Genomic DNA, 17,216 nt, shown 5'->3' with positions numbered 1-17,216 from the left:
TGGGCCACCTTGTGATTTGACCCAACTGGGTAAATGAAGAAGTGGGCAAATGGAGGCCCTGAGGCTCTCACGTCCCCCGGGCAAGCCGCAGGTGGTGCGCCGGCTCCCCAATGTGTATGTGACAACCAGTGTGGTGCTTCAGTAGTTTTACAGGGAAAAAGAGCCTAACTGAGAAGTAGCTGAATTCCCTAAACCACACTTACAGGAAGCTGTTGGAGAGCCGCAGTGCGCCCATAGAAAGCCACACCATTTCCCTTGCAGCAGTTTAATAAAATGGCAAAAAGCACCCAGGAGAAAATGAGGAGTGTCACAGGTTGAAAACTGGAACCTGTACATCAAGGCAAATGTCGCTGAATTTACAGGGAATGGGAAAGCAAAAACCAAAACCACAACTCTCCTTGGTGCATTGAACACTTTCTTTTCAGGCCTTTAGACTTCGTGAGAGATGCAGAAACCAGGGCCCAGGGTGAAGCCACGCTGTCCCCACAGGAGCTGCCCTGTGCGGGCCGAGGCTCCTTGGTAGGTTACCCGGAGGTCTCAGCTTTACAAGATGCACCTTTGAAAACATCAGTCACCCCCCTATTTTCATAGCTGAGCCCGATTTGCACTGATTATTTTTGCTTTCGCAGCTGAGTTGCAGTTTTATCTTTCTCTCCTTAATCCAAACCAACATCCACTTTAAAGAATGAAATGCAGGGAACAGCCTCTGTGGCTGGAGGTGAATCTCACCTGAGGGCCGCGTACCTGGCCACTGGACGCTGCTTGCTCAGGACAGACAAATGGACAGCCCAGGGCTCTCCGGCACTACCGCGCTGCATCACGGGTGTGAGAAGTAGAGAGTCACGACTGGGCACAGGGGCCGCTGAAGGCCCGGTGCAGGGCATGCTCCCGGACGGCAGGGGCCGGTGACAGCTGCCATCGAGTTTAACACGAAGCCTGAGCCTGAGTCCACTTTCCCCATCAGCATCATGTCAAAGCATCAGCCTGGTAACAGGACCGACTTCCATTAACACAGAAGCTCATTTTCTTAACTCCTGGGTGAATGCATTATGTAGCGAAAGGCCAGAGAGGCAAGTGTGGTGGTTTTTACGCTTCCCACCCTGACTTTCATCCCTAGAGTATATAAATAGCTTCCCCAAGGCTGCTCCTCAAATGACTATCATGAATCCTACTCCCTGAGCTACGCTGCCCAAGTGAGTCGATCTGCTTTTGTCACTGAGTGAAAAACAGGTCACCTGCAGCCCACATGCGGAATGTGAAAACCGGAGAAATGATTTCAGCCTTAAAAAAGGGAGTGACTTCTTGGGCACGCACAGGTGAGGGTGCTCCGGGCTCCTGCAGCCCGGCTTTGAAGGCAGTTTCCAGTCTCTGCGGCCACAGGGTGAGGGGACAGTCCTGGCGGGGGACAGGGGCGGGCCGTCTGCCTTGCCAATCTGCTGTCTTCTGCCAGGGAGGGCGCTCCATGAGGGGGGACTGGCTGTGGCATTACTTCAGCATCTTCACCATGTACGGGCCTTGTAACCTGTAGCCAATCTTCCGATAGTAATTCCTGGTGCCAACCCCTGGGGAGAAGCCAAAGGGAAAGGAGGGCTCATCAGCGGCCCTGTAGGAAACCCTCCCACTGCAGCAACCGCCTCCACCTCGCACCCTCCCCCACTCCCCCTCACAGGCCAACCCCTGTTCCAGAACGAGTCCCAGTTTGAAATGTTTGGAATATTTTTATTATGCTGAATTGAAGCTGTATAGAAACACAGCAACTGCCTTGTGGGGAGGAATAAGTCTCTCTCCTTGACGCTAACACCGCTTGTGCCCGCGTGGCCTTTCAGAGCCCGGTGGTGCCCTCAAGCGGCGATGCAGGATGAGACCCTGCAGTGTGAGACTTGTAGCTCTAAAGGACGTCTAAGGTACCTGGCGACGTCTAAGGTACCCTGCACAGCCCCATGAGCAAAGGTACATGCAACCAAGCAGGTCAGAGGAGTACAGGGCACAGACGGGGTCCCGGGCGAGTCTCGCCCTCCCCGGCTGCCCGAGTTTCCCACAGCCTGGTGGTGTGTGAGGAGAAGGGTGGGTCTCTGCACCAAGCAATCCTCCATGGCTCTGTGGGCACTGCCCGGGGTCCCACAGTTTAACTCAGTTCTAGCACTAGCTGCTTAGTGAGTATAGGCCCCGTGGGGCAGGGACTTGGCCTACGAAGCTGTCCCCAACTTCAGACATCAATCATACATGTTGGTTTTCGGTCAAACCTGGCTACTCTTTGGGGGCTCCCGCAGACGTTCCTCAGAGAGAGAATTTGCTGTAAGGGCTTGCAGAACTCAGAGGAACATTCAGTGAATGTTTACTGGTTAACTAAAGGACGCCGCAAAGGGCACAGATGAATAGCCAGAGGAACTGTGCCACCCTCGAGGCATGTGGGTGCGCTCCCCATCCAGACAGCACTTGGAACCCAGGTGTTCAGGGATTTTTAATGGGAGCTCCCTTGTGTAGACAGGATCAATTATTAACAAAGTTTCCAGAGCCGGCTGTCCCTCAGCATGGGGCGGAGCTGAAGGCCCCAGGCTGCTAATCAAGGCTCGGTTCCTTGGGGAGCTGCTCCCACCAAGGGTGCAACCAACAGTCACCTACTACCGAGGGAATTCCAAGAGCTGCAGGAGTTTTGCAAAAGGGAGACAGAGACCTGTTAGGTATTGATTATTATGTCTCAACGAAGCAGAGCTGGGGACGAGGCCTGGCTCTGAGCTGGTGCACAGGAGTGGCAGAGCAGGGGCGTCTGGGCCAGGGGGACGCAAGCTGGAGATCTGGATGTTTCACTGACTTCCCCAGCCTCCACTTTCTCGCCTGTAAGAGCAGACCTATGTCTTTAGGATGCTGAGGAACAAGGAAATGGGACAGAGGCCCTCCACGCGGAGCCAGAAGAAGGCAAGTTCCTGAGAGGCCGGCTGTGGCTGCGGTGACTGCAAGAGTTTCGTGACTGTCCGGTGACGTCTCTGGCTTCCTCTCCCAGTGTCCCAGTCAATTCTGCCTCTGGCTCCCCTGGGCACGCTTGGCTCCTTCTCTAGCTGCAAGCTCGCTGCCCCTTGGCCCGCTGACTCCCAGTCGTTACTTGTGTGTGGGCCCCTGGCCTCAGCTCTGTGGTTCCCAGGTGCAGGGAGACCACTGGGGCTGCTCTGGGGCTGCCTGCCCCGTGGCGTTGGTTCTAGGGTATCCTGCCCACCAGCGGGTTTCTAGCCATTGGGGTTGATCGTGTCCAGTAAATATTTACTGAGTAAATTAAACGGGGACAAAAGTTCCTGGCAGGAAATCAAATACTTGTTAGCTTCGCCAAGTCTACCCTAATCTTTAACCCAGATGGTCGATACGTGGGAATAGGATTTCCCATTACGTTTGTTTCAAGATCTTTTCAGCATTAAACACATGGGGCAGAAGTTGACGTGACACAGGCAGCAGCGCTGCACACAGTGTCCCCAGGGAACTTCCCAGCATCCAAGGAGGTCACCTGGCCTCTGCCTCCAGCTCCTGGGCTCTGCCCTCTGCTGTCCACTTGGAGTACCCCCAAGAGCAACTCTTCATTTGTTCCTGTGTTATTATCACTACTTCTGTTTGACGTGGGCTTTAGCATAAAGCAAGAGAAAGACAAAGACAGGAATAAAGGGCATGGGCAGCGGCTCAGGCTTGGTGAATAAAGAAGATTCTCAGACAGCACTCACTGGTTGCTGTGTCTCCCAGGGGCCTAGGTCCATGGGATATCCCACAACCCAGCCATGACACTCCTCAGCGGGAAAAGAAATGCTTAAGTCCATGAAAAGGCATGTTATTTACAAATCTCCAAATCCAAATAGCCATTAGTGGTAGAACAGAAAACTGGTACATTCATTTAAGGGAATATGAAACAGCCACGACAACTGTAGTGACACGGGTGAACCACACACACCTAATCTTGTGTGAAAAATCAAATATACCACGTTCCATTTCCACCAAGTTCAGACGCAGGCAAGACGAACTTTATTGTGACACACGTCAGACAGTGGTTACGTAACGAGCCTTCCAGGGCCCCGAAGAAGCTTCTGCTGGTCTGGGGAGTGGTTCCACGGGCATGTACACATACTAATATTAATCAAGCTGTCTCAAGATTTCACACTTTCTTGCATGTGTTATACTTCAATTTAAAAAAAGAAACGTTAAGAGGAGGCACATCTGTTTGCTGCAGTGTGCACCGAGAGCGTAATTTGTCCAGAGAATTCAGTGAAATAAGGAAGGAGTAGGATGAGAGAGCAATTAGGAAGCCATTAGCAGCGCCATCACGATCACGGGGTGGCACACAGACGCCCCGAGTCATTCAGCACAGAGCTTTCCGTTCTGACTCCCACTGGCCAGAAATGAGTGTGCTTCCTAAACTTAGTTCTTCCCCAAAATAACAAGAGTTAGGAAGCTCCAGGCTTGACTCATTCATTCTAAGTAGACAATGGGCTTTTCTTTTTCCTTGTCTAGACTGAACTGACTTTGGGTAAAAGCTGGAGTGTGGAAATCGCCGCAGGAAGTCACGGCGCAGAGCGACCGGGGATCCAGCCTGACTGGTGCAGCCCTGCCGTGCTCGGAGCCTGGTTCTTGGCAAGTGGCAAGTGACTTCTGACCGAGACGCTCGTCTCGGCAGAGCATGAGGGTGTGTACGGGTGCAGCAGAGTAAGAGCACGGAGACAGCCTGGCTCCTTTTTGATACTGGTCAACTGGGAATGAACCAAGTCCAAGGCGGTTCTAGCTACAGATTTGTTATGAAATGATGTATTTCCTGTTCGGTGTAAGCCATGTTTGGGGGGATATTTTTCTTGTGATAAAATTCAACATAAAATTTGCCATTGGAACATTCTGGCACTGAGAATGCTCACGCTGTTGCGCAACTGTCGCCGCCATCTTTTATCCTATGACACCGAAACGCTGGCCCCGTTCAACAGCAACTCCACAGGCCCTGGCAACCACCATTCCACTCTCTGCCTCTACGAAACTTCCTTTGGGACCTCTTGTAAGTGGAAAAGTGCAGTATTTTTCCTTTTGTGACGAACTTATTTCACGTGGCATACTGTTTTTGAGGTCCAATCACGTTAGGGTTTAAGCCACTGTACTGGTCTGTTTTCATTATTATAATGAAATAGCTGAGGCAGGCTAACTTGATAGAACAGGTTCGGTTAGCTTTAAAGTAGGTTTTGGAGGCTCTCGGGCACGGGGCAGGCACTGGCACAGCTCTGGCTGGGGCCTCGGTTGTGTCACACGGTGGTAGATGGCAATGGCAGCAGCATGGGTGGGACAGGAAGCCACAGAGAGAACTGGGTAGGGCCAGCTGGCTCTGATGGTAATAACTTTCTCTCCAGAGCTATCCTGGGGTGAGAACCACATCAACCCTTCCCAGAGGCAGCAGGCTCCCCATCCTACGGGACTCCCCAAAGCCTCAGAGGCTCTACACATGCACCCTGGGGCTGTGTTCCCTCCACATGGACTTTTGGGGGCACATTTAAGCCATGTATAACCCACAGCAGCCATGTGAGCTGCACTTGCTACTCCTTGTAACTGAAAATACTATAATTGACTTGAAAGCTTAGGGATGGGAAGAGCTCATTGGGAAGCCAAGTCACCCTTGAAAAATTAGAATTTCCAGTGGCAGTTCTGACCACACCATCCTCCAGCCTAGAATCACCAATGGCACGGTCCAAAGCACAGCTCCAACTTCCTGGCCTGAATACAAGGTCTTTCACACTCTGACTCTTCGGCTTTCGTGCCTGCCAACACTGACCTTACTAATTCCTAGTCCAGGATTCACGGGCGAGGGAGAGCTGCACTGTCTGCCTGCTGGTGTGGCTGCTACTCTTCTGGCGCCATCCCGGGAGCAGCACGACGTGCAGGGCCCGCCTGGTCTCCTGGATACCACATCCTCCCTCTATCCACAGGAAGACCAAACTAGTAGCCCCTGCCTCCAGCCTAGGTGTGGATTTTAATCGCAGTCCTACGGTTTTATAATCACACTGTGCGGTTTCCTGGCATGCCTATCTCCTCTCCTAGAATGTTAGCTCTTTAGTCAATGGCTCCCATCATCGGGGCTTGTTACAGTGCCTGGCACATAATCAAAATGCCTGGTAAGCACAGTCCTGAGGTCCTGAGTTTGATTCCGGTACCAAAAAACCAAACCAAAAACAAAAATGCAATCAATGCCTGCAGCTCTATGACCTCTAGTTATCTTTACGCTATGCATATACAAAGAAGGAGAAATTAAAAAAATGCTAAAGTGTTCCTGAAGGATGAATTTTAAAAATGAGCACCATGTGATGTGCTGGGTGGTGGGAATGACTCCATACAAAAGGGCAGGAGGGCAAGACTCTTCACCTTGACAAATTCCTACCTTGTTACAAATTTCTTTCCTTGTCAGTTAAGGGAGTGAGAGGCAGCTTTCTGAGCTATACTATTATCTCTAGCTAATTAAAACTGTCCCCAGTTCCTCCAGAAATATTTCTTTTTATATTTCTATTCTAATTTTATAGAACAGATGTTATTTTCCTTGAATTGGAAAAATTTATTCTGGAGTGTGTTACTGAAGTTCCATATGGCCACCATCCAGCTTCAGTAATGATCCATCCATCCACCGGGCTTCGGGTGCTTCGACTCACACAGTGTCACAACGCACAGAGGATCCTTCCTGCCTCTGGTAGAGTTAAGCTCAGCGCCTGGAGACATGTTTAACTATGCTGTTTTATGCACCCTCCGTCAAGTCGAGATGATGCCCTGACTTTCAGAGGGAGGATGTGCAGGTGGGCAAAGTGCTTTCTTTTAACAACACGCCATCAACCGACATTGTCCACCACACAGGGCTGCGGAGGCGAGGGAGAGGCAGGTCCTTACAGCTGCACAGAACAGCCAGCCCGCGGGTGCGCCGAAGGCCCAGGGTCAGGCATGCTCTGATTGCCCAGGCATGTGGTTAACACAACAGCCATGCTTGCGGCGGTACAATAAGCGCGTCTCAGTGGTGAGTCCAGCTGAGCCTTCGGGCTCCTCAGGCTGCTCCTTGCTCGGTACTGGGAGAGGCACTCAGGCCTCGCCCTGCTCTGGGCCTTACACCTACTGGGCTTCCATCCTTGCTCTCCGTGACAGAGCAGCCCCGAGAGGGACCACGGCCTCCGGGCTCTGAGAAGCTCCACATATCCCCGGGAGGAAGCCAGTCTGGACTCCTACCTCTTTTCATCCACACAACTGAACAAACATTCCCCACTGGTACAGTGTTTCTCTGTGCCTCCCATCCCTTGAAATAAAGTTTTCCCATTTCTGTAAGCTGCGGGCCAGGCTGCCAAAGGTACCATCACGCCTGCCCTCGCCCGCTCAGAAGGGACTGCGTGAAAGCCTCCCTCTGCTCCCATCTCCTCCCCATGCCCAGCAGAGCTCCTAGAAAGTCCCGTCACAGTAACTTTCCTTTCGTTAGTCAGCCAGGAAAAAGCAATTACGCTCCTGGGCTGACGTCAGCCAACCTCCCAGGCTGACGCGGGCTGGCTCAGTCTCCCCCCTTCCCTGCAGGGGCATGCTCGGGGCCGCACAAGCAACCAAGCTCCCTACTCCACTGCCTGCGTGGGATGCTGTCAAATCCCTGGACAGGGGAAAGGCAGGGTCTGGCTGCTGTCTGTAGGGGCTTCACGGTGCCCTGCCGCAGAGCTGGCAGCTGCTAGTTGAGCATCGGGGGTGGGAGGAAGGTGCAGTGCAAACACCTGCTTTGTTTTCTCCTCCGGGTTACGTAGTCCACAGCCAGAACTCGGCAGTGTCACAGGAACCTTTTCCTACCCTGTAGGCGGTGAATATTTTTACCTTCGCTACTTTACCAGCTATGATGGTGATGAAATGGGTCAAGGTGAAAGAAGAGTGCCCTGAAGAGTGTCCATAGCGACACCAAATGTGGCTCAAGGGACCAGCCTCTGTGCCACCCCTTGGCTCTATCCCCTCCCCAGGACTTACAATACTTTAGGAGAAGAAAATAAACAGTGAGCGAGCATTGTGTGTGAAGACTGTGGGGTCCTGGGAAGGACGGGTGCTGCTCCGCTCACAGAAGGGAAGGCCCTTTCCCATCAAGGCTTTGTGAGGCTGCCGACCTCTCCAGAATCTCCACCCTGGAGAGACCAGAGTGACGGCATCTCTCAGACCTTTTCTCAAATGGCCTCAAGCCTCAAGCCCTTTGCAAGGGCAAAGAACATTTGTGCTCTCTGATTCCCTCTCCCTTGCTCGATGTGGACCCCTTAATTCAGGACGCAGATTCGCTTATTCCAAGCATGGAGACAGAAAGGAAATCACAGAAGATGCCCAGGTCGACAGCCTCAGCCACGGGCTCAGGTGCAGGTTGGTCAGGGGCTCTCGGTGCTCGTTAATAAAAACAGGGGTCGGGGTCACACACCTTATGAAGATAAAAATGAAATAAACACAGATGCTTGTTTCAAGTTCTACTCTGTTTACTCCTTCTCCCTTCCGGGGATTGAACTCTGGGCTGCGGGAAGGAACCAGTGGGCAAACGAAATAACCCTGTCGTTGCGGTGGTTGAACTAGCAAAAAACAACTCTGCTCCGCCAACTACAGCTTTTTTTTCTAAGGGGATAAATTCAACACCGGAGTAATGTCTCAGAACACTGGAAATAAATACTTTTCCTTTAAAAGAGAAAATACATCGAGACCAGGAAATGGACCTCAATGCCACTGATCTTGTGATTCTAATTCCATTTCAGAAAAAGAAGAGAACAATGTGACAGTTGAGTTACTGTCAGGTATAAAGCCGGAAGAGGAAGACAACCTTTCGGGAGCACCTAACTACAGCTTCGCTCATCAGAGCAGGGGCTCTATAGGTACCAAGCCTAACAGGACCAGAATTACCCTCCTCAGGAGCAAGAGCTTCAGGATGGCCCCCCACGCTCCCACGCAGTCTGCCACCGGTGAGACACACCCCTTGTTTTACGCACAGGAAGGATGTCAGTTTGTCTTCATCGTCCTCACCTTCTGTGTCTGTGTCCGGTTTTTCAATGCTCTTTGATAAATCACTAAAGACACCGAAACACAGTGACCTCACCTCCACTTCAGTAACAGAGCTGGGCAAGAAACTGCAGAGAAGGGTGGCCCACACAGGCAGGCAGTGAGCAACTCTGACGGCAGATACAGCTTACAAATGGAGAACTACTGGAAGGGGCTACCTCTCAGGAACATCTTGATACACCGTGATCCCAGTTAGTTAATTAATTAACTAACTAACTGTGATCTCTTTGAGGTGTCAGGTCTGAGAGGTGGAGAGCCACCGGGGGCGGAGTTGCTTCAAGGGTGAAAGGAGGTGAAGAGTCCAGGTCTGAACCGGGAGCCTGGCAAAGGAGGAGACTGGGCATAGCAATCCCCATTCTGGATCGTGCCTTGAAGGGCACACTTTGAAACTGGGAAGGGACTGCTCTGGGGGCTCCTAGACTTGGTCCCCACCCACCAGCGGCCTTCAGGGCCTGGCAAAAGGACAAGGAGCTCCTCCTTGGAGGGAGCTAACACATGTAGGTCTTGAAGTATTTCTGAAAGCAAATTCTCATTTGAAATGCTGAGTAAATTACATATAAAAAAAGATGAGACAGACTCTGAGATTCGACAACGCGACACAAAACAGACTGCGGGGACCCTAGATGCGAAATCATTTGATGTAGATGGTGAAAGAGCTATGCTTACTATGTTCACAGAGACAGAAGCTGAAGTCTGAATATCTACAAACGACTGGGGACTATGAAACATGACATTACAAAGGTGAAAAAGATGCCAGAGACTTACGAATTAAAAAAATAAGGTGGTAAGAGAGAGGCACCAATGGATAGGTTTAGCAGATTAGACACAGCCGAATGAATAAACTGAAGGTTAAGCCAAAAGAAACAATCAACAACGAAGTACGAAGAAACAAAATAATGTGGGTGGGAAGCGGGTACAGTGGACAGCACAAGTAGCTTTAAAATACACGTATTTGGAGTCCCAGAAAGAATAAGGCAAAATAACAGGAGCCAGCATTTCAAATGAGAATTTGCTTTCAGAAATACAGGGCAAGGACTTGGGGTGCACAAAAAGCAGAGCTGCAAACCCAGAATTCCACACGCAGCAAAAACTTCCTTTAAAAATGAAGCAAAATATGACATTTTCATGTCTGGACTGCAATGATCAAAACTGGAATAGTTTGCTACCAACGGATTATTACTAAATAAATCAGTACTTGTGGATTTTAGAAAAATTATCACACAAGAAAGAAGATATCAGATTGGCCAATACACCTAGGAGATGGCCATCAACTGTGGCAGTGACTGGCGTGCAAGTTACATCACAAAGAAGTGCACCACTGACTCATCAGATCGGCACCACTGAAACTCGTTCTTGCTGAGGGTGAAGACTGCTAAGAGCACTGTAGAACCTTCTAGCTGAACCCACCACTCTCTTACATGCTGCAACTCCCCTCTGGGGAATGTATTCTTCAGAAATGTGTGCTTCGGCATCCCACCACACAAATGCAAGAATGTTCACATGTCTAAACTAGAAACTACCCAAATATCCAGCAAGAGTATGACAGATGGATCATGGGAATCTACAAGATGGAATCCTACGTATCAATGAGAATGAACGAACTACACCTACACTCAATGTGACTCAATCTTACAACAATGTTGTGCGAAAGTAGCCAGAAAAAAATTACACTAAAGTGATTCTATGTATCTAAAACTAAAAACAACAATATTAAACTCTCTATGAATGGGATTAGAGGCCCTCTAAAAGGGCTTGAAAGAGCATTCCTTTCCGTTTTGCCCCTGTGCCATGTGAGGACACAGAAGATGCCATCCCTTGACCAAACACTGAGTCTGCTGATACCCTGATCTTGGACTTCTCGGCCTCCAGAACTGTAAGCAGTAAGGTTGTACGGCTTATAAACCACTCAGCAGAGGCATTCGTTACAGCAGCCTGCATGGGGTAGGACACAAAGGCAGGGTCACACAATTCACTGTTTCACAGACTATACACTTTACTATTTGTTAAACATTTTTAAAAATAAAAAGGGGCAAGTAATTTCAAGTGTGTGAATGCTTATTTAAATGAGAAAATAAATTAATTCTTCATACCTATAGAAAACAAGAGGATTCTGGTTGTGATTCCAACTAGGCAAAGAACATAGAATTGTAGATGTGATTTAACAGAGAAAGAAATAATAGAGGAAGTTTATCTGATCAAATTGTTTACTAAATGCACCCTAGGAGTTTAGAAATTAAAGTTTTGTGTCCAAAAACTCAAGAAAAGGAAAACTTGGTCAATAATTTAGACATTTTCATGTAGAGGTAGAAAATGAGTTAGACATTCAGAGGTACATTCCTGTTGGCAGGTCCTTTGTTAGGATGCAAGGCTACCCTTTATTGCTAGCAATGTGTTATTGGGTTGAATAAAACTTGAGCCCATATTATACTCCCACAACCAAACTTAAAAAGAAAGAGAAAATATGTAAAAATCTGTTCCTTTGAAAGTTAAATCTGATTTTTGTGATTAGACAGAAAACACTGAGATGATGATTTGTGATCAGTTAATAAAAAAATCAGTGAAATAAAAACAAAGAAGCTGTTTCAATTACTTTTGGTTCAATTAATCAATTATTTATTGAGTGCTTGATATATGCCTACTAGCATTTAAAATAAATATATTCATTAGTTTCATTCATTTGCTTTTGAAATTAGACTTTATTATATCTCATTGATCTCCTAGAGGGATGGCAATATTTCATTTTTCAATAATGTATACTGATATAGAAGTTTGAGAAAGGTTATTATTCTGAACATTTGAAAATGAACCAATTAACTCAATGACCCTAAATCTTTGAGAGAATTTTTCTCCTGTTTTGTTAAAAAAAAAATCTTACAAAGCTGATAAAAGTTACTCACAAATAATCTTAGCTCTGTAAAGTAGCTATTATGGCAAGTCATTAATATATTATTCTCCATCACCTTGAAAATATGTAGTATCTGAGAGTCTGCTACTCAGGAGCATGAAAGTCCCTCTACATATTTTGAAAGGATTATATCAAGATAATGAAAAAATAAAAATGAATAAAGAATAAATGTAGGTAACTTATAAAGTATGTGTAGAGGAGATAAATAGCAGTTACCATGGTAACTTACAGATGACTGATGTTGGTGGGCCACATTCCAGGTCTTAGCAGCTCTTTTCCTAGCAGGGAGTCTGACATAGGGGGCCCATGCCACCTGATTCAAAAGCGGGACTATTCTGCTCCCCCAGGGCAGAAAGTGCACTATGGCACAGGCTGTTCTCACTGCTTTGCTCGTGCCCCAAATCATTAGTGTATCTCTGAGAAGTTGAAGACTGTGGCATATCCTAGCTTGGGAAGTAGAAGGAGACCCTCAACTGACAGTCTCTCAATACAGGGAAAAGGGCAAAGTGGGATGTTTCAGGGCTCAGTTCCTCCGTGGAACCAACCATTAAGGTAGAAATAATTGGACACAGCTGCCTTGGAATGCTGGAACTTGATAGAACACAGCAACTGTGGAGTGCCTGACAAAAGGAGAGGCTGCGGAACTCTGGTCAGAGAGCAGTGTGCTCAAGCCACGCATAACCCCGATTCCTGGACCCACTGTAGGGACAGGGATGCATTCCTTGGACAGCTGGCTTACAGCAGAGTGGGCGGTAAGGGACGCAGTAAAAAGCGTGGAAAAGATAATTTATAGCTGTAAATGTTGACACTGAAAAGAAGAGAGATCTCAAGTCAATAACCTAGTCTACACCTTAAGGAGCTAAAAAAAAATAAGAATAAACTAAACCCAAAGCAAGGTAACAGATACTGAGATAGACATAGAATAAAAAGTAACAAAGAAAACAAACAAAATCAAAATGTTCATTCTTAGTAAACCACGGGAACCTTTTTTTAGGTTGACCTCCCCAAACAGAAATAAAAGAGGGAGAATTACTACTGACCTTACAAAAATAAAAAGAATTAGAAGAGAATACTATGAACAACTATAAACCAACATACTGGGTAATTTAGATGAAAGGGACAAATTCTTAGGAACACAAAAACTGACTTAAGAAGAAAAAGAAAGTCTAAATAGACTGCATCAGTAACAACCCCTTCCCCCCGTCCCCCCCAAAAAGGTCAGGATCAAATGGCTTTCCTGGTAAATTCTATCCAGTCGATTAAAAAAGAGTACAGATCTTTGTGCACATACTTCAAAAAATTAAAGAGGACACACACTTGTCTTTGGTATCAGGGTAGACAGGACCGATGGCAAACTATGTGGTTCACCTTTGACAGTCCCAGCTAAGCTACGTAGGCCACCCCAGTTGAGCCCTTGACATCACAGACAGAGATGAATCATCTCTGTCTCACCCACGGAATCATGCAGAAAATAAAATTGAATTTTTAGCCACTAAATCTTGATATAGTGATATATAGCAATAAACAACCCAAACAACCAGTAATTGCCACGGTTTACAGTAAGAGGCATCAGACCTGGGGCCAATGGATTGGTAAAGTGAAGCTTCCCAAGTGGCAGACAAACTACATAATCTGCTGCTCAGAAATGTGGAGGATGGGGTGCATAAGAAAATGATCCCATGGCCACAATCTGAAATCCTAAATCCAACAGTGACTACATTAGAGTCGTGAGCTGCTGGTCACAGACAAGAGTTTAGGGCAGGCTGCCTCATGAATAACTATCGCCCTGTGTATGTCCTAAGTCACTATCTTGTTAGCTGCTACAGAAGGTAGCACCATTTTCTGCATTATTTTGTGACATCTGCCGACCCCAAGGGGAAGAATCTGCCAAATTCCTACCTTTGATAGATCTAAAATAGAAAAGCATTATCAAATTGAATGGATCAAAGCAATGTCATATATTTAGAGAAAAGAACAATACTAGTCCTAGAGAAAAGAACAATGTACTCCTAGGAGAGTTACACTGTCCAGGAGCTAACATTGCAACAAAGCATTAAATCAGACTTTCTGCTTTTTTGTCCTCAGAAACGCACCTGTAAAAGGTTCAGCTGTCCAATCATGGCATTTACCTCAGTTCCCACACCTTTCAGGAGTATTACCTGACACCACACGAAAGAACCTCATCCTTTCTTTTAAGCAAAAGCATACACCATTCCCACCATGCATAAACTAAAAGGAACAAAAACGGAAAGAAAAGTCTTCAATGTACAGCGTGTCCATGTGTGCAAGGCCAGCCTTTGGGACTTCAAGATGCAGAGTTCTGAAACAAAAGAAGACTGGACTGCATGGACCTTCCAAATGCTGTTCTTCAGTGCCAACGAGCCACGACAAATCAGAATAGCTTCCGCTAGCAAACTGCATGAAGAATGAAGCTGCCCCCAAGATTCAAACAGCAGAAACTCACTGGTGGCCTATTCAAGACTATCTGAGAGATGCGCAATAACAGTCTTGTGAGGGATGGTTTAACGCACTTGACATGCAAAGCACTACAAACTGGTACCGGATTCATCTACAAGTGAATAAATGTCAAGCCAGGGAATAAAGACTTCTGAGAGGAGCCATGCAACAGTGCCTCCACAGATGGGCTGCAACACACACACCAACTGGCAAACACCTAGCGAACGTGTTCTCTAGAAAGAAGAATCCTGTGTCACTGAGGCCAGTCTGATTAACAATGATGATGAAATTAATAGAGCTCTTGTAGTAAAGCAACACTTTATGTTGTAGTCATTGTCTGTAAAAAAGACATTAATAATGATAAACAGCCTATCAGAACAAGCATGAAGAGTGAAATATATATGATTAGTGTTAGTGCTCCAAAATGGAACAGAAGAATGTATAGAACACAGAAAACACGCATGTAATTAGAAGACAACGGGGGAGTAATTCATTAAAAAGATAAATTATGCAAAAGGCTGAAGGAGAGGGCATAGAGGAAACAACCCCTCCCTGTCCTTTCGGGTAAGTCCTACTTTAACAAGTGCACATGGGGCACAAACAGGTTTGCACCTGGCTGACTTCCTGTGTCTATCCATTAGCAGACAGCTCTGCCACAATGAAGAAAACCTTTTCCAGGCACTTCAGGAAGGATTAGGAGTCCATTATCAGAGAGACCGTGCACAAATGTACCCTTCTTTTCTTTTTTTTTTTTTTTTTGGTTTTTCTCCGGGACTGGGAACCGAACTCACGACCTTGCGCTTGCCAGGCAGGCACTTTGCCGCTGAGCTAAATCCCCAGCCCTGTACCCTTCTTTTCAACTAGATTATGATGCAAGGAATAAATCATCCTGCACCTGAAACTGAAGGAGAGGTGTAGTAGTCTGGAGCAGAGATGAGGTTTCTGGGGTTTAGGGAGCAAATCTCAGCCATTTGAAGTTTTTGGAAACAAAACAACTGCTATTTTCTGCCCATGTGTGATTTTATTCATCAGTGGCTCTGGGGTACAAGACCATTAATTTTAGTCCTGGGAGGCCACACTGGATTATATAAGGCATAGGCACATTGCCGTTTGACTACTGGGGATTTACAGATACAGCTTTTGGGTCATATAGCTCTGACTACCATGATTAAAAGTGATCTCATTTCCCATCTCTGCAGACTGTTCAATTACCCTGTATTTAAATTCTTCTCCCCTCCTTTTCTTGGGCTTTTCCATAGATTTAAACAAAATAGCTACCAGCCTCTGACTTCACTGGTTTCTGTCATCAACCATTCAGACATTTTCCTCACTTCTCATCATCATTGTGTGATCTATCAGCCTTGTACGATTCTTGGCCAATGGCCATATTAATTTTCTACTTCAAAGAACACAAATAGAATACTGCTTATGACGAAGGTAGTAGGGGGAGCTTGGGGAATAGCTGTTCGTCTTACTGCATAGTAATTAGCTTGGCAAACTGAAACAGTAACATGATTAAATCTGATACCTAGCCAAAATTGCCAAAAGCAAAAAAAAAAAAAAACCAAAACAACCCTCATTTTGTTAGGGGTGTTAAATGGCTTTTTAAATAGCAGCTGTTGACAGTTCTATTTGCCCTTTTGGAAATGGTATGGGCAGTGTGACATCAGAGATCTTCGGTTTCCATGGTGACTATGAGTGATGGCATTCCAGATGTTATGGTAAGCTTTTACAGTATAATTCCTTGCACCTTACACCACACATGCAGGAGGAAAGAAACGGCTTTATCTTGACAGGTTGGAGGAAAAGAATGCCCATCATACAAGTCAGTAAGTATTGTTTTAGAGTAAATACAATTTGTTCCTCTTAAACAGAAGTGTGCTGACAAAAGACAGGAGCACACTGGCGAGCCATACTAACATGCTTGGACTTAACAAGGACTAATTAATTGCTTAGATATTTCAACAGCGATTAATGGTTATTTTCAGCTTATGTGTTATTGTATAAACTGGTTGTTCTTTTAACACTGATTTATCCATTTTCATTGCCAGAAAAAGAAATTACTCTAAAGCAATTAAAACTAAGTGGAGAAATAATCTGTGGTCTAGGTATGGAGAAAAACAAATTGTCCTGTGGCGTGCAGACCGCTGTCTAGCCCAGCAGGATGTTCTGGAATACAGCAAGACACCTCAGGCTTCCCCTAATGCCCCTTGACAGATTTCATCATTCTGATGCTGCTGAAGCTAAATACTTTACTTTCCCATTGCTTAAGAATTTTCACATTTAAAATTGACAGTCAACCTTAAAACACAGCTTACCAGGATAATTACATGTACTTTGGAAAAAACAATAAACTTAAAAGACTTTCTTAATTTGACTTTGATAAATGAGTACCTTTTCAATTTTCTCATGTAGCTGTAAATGTAGTTCTAGTTTTTAAAAAAATAATCAGGTATAAAACATACAGTATATAGCTATATATAAAACATACCGAGGTAAGATATAAAAAAGCTTGTCTCTTAATAGGGAAAACAAGAATATACAGTCTTCCTGACTAGTGATTCACATCAGATCTACTGTATAGTTAATATTGTCTAGCATCAGAAACAAAAGTCATAAATCTAAGTAAAGACAATCTACTGGCAAGATGACAGGAAGTCATAATGAATCTGAACACAAGTTAAAAAATTCTACGTAAGTGCCTTACTCTTATAGCAAGGGTAACAAACATGATAAACGATCCTGTCTCTCCCTTACTCAGCTACTAGTTATGTCAGGACAGAATATCAAGATCACTACTGCATATCACTTACAGGAA

The 17,216-nt window shown here is 46.1% G+C and overlaps 1 protein-coding gene across 2 annotated transcripts in view; it reads right to left on the bottom strand.

The window, feature by feature from the left end:
- Positions 1 to 249: 249 nt before the first annotated feature.
- The window catches only part of Elp3 (elongator acetyltransferase complex subunit 3), a 69,731-nt gene continuing 52,764 nt past the window's right edge, over positions 250 to 17,216 (bottom strand). For both annotated transcript variants that reach the window (XM_005373765.2, XM_005373767.2), the window contains one exon: positions 250 to 1,562. In XM_005373765.2, the coding sequence (XP_005373822.1) occupies positions 1,486 to 1,562 (77 nt within the window). In that variant the 3' untranslated portion in view covers positions 250 to 1,485. The remainder of the gene's footprint in view (positions 1,563 to 17,216) is intronic.

The sequence above is a fragment of the Chinchilla lanigera genome, unplaced genomic scaffold, assembly GCF_000276665.1.
Source record: "Chinchilla lanigera isolate Chin_1 unplaced genomic scaffold, ChiLan1.0 scaffold00002, whole genome shotgun sequence".
Lineage (NCBI taxonomy): Eukaryota > Metazoa > Chordata > Mammalia > Rodentia > Chinchillidae > Chinchilla > Chinchilla lanigera.
Note: the sequence above shows the minus strand (reverse complement) of the source record. Positions and strands in the feature narration are given on the sequence as shown.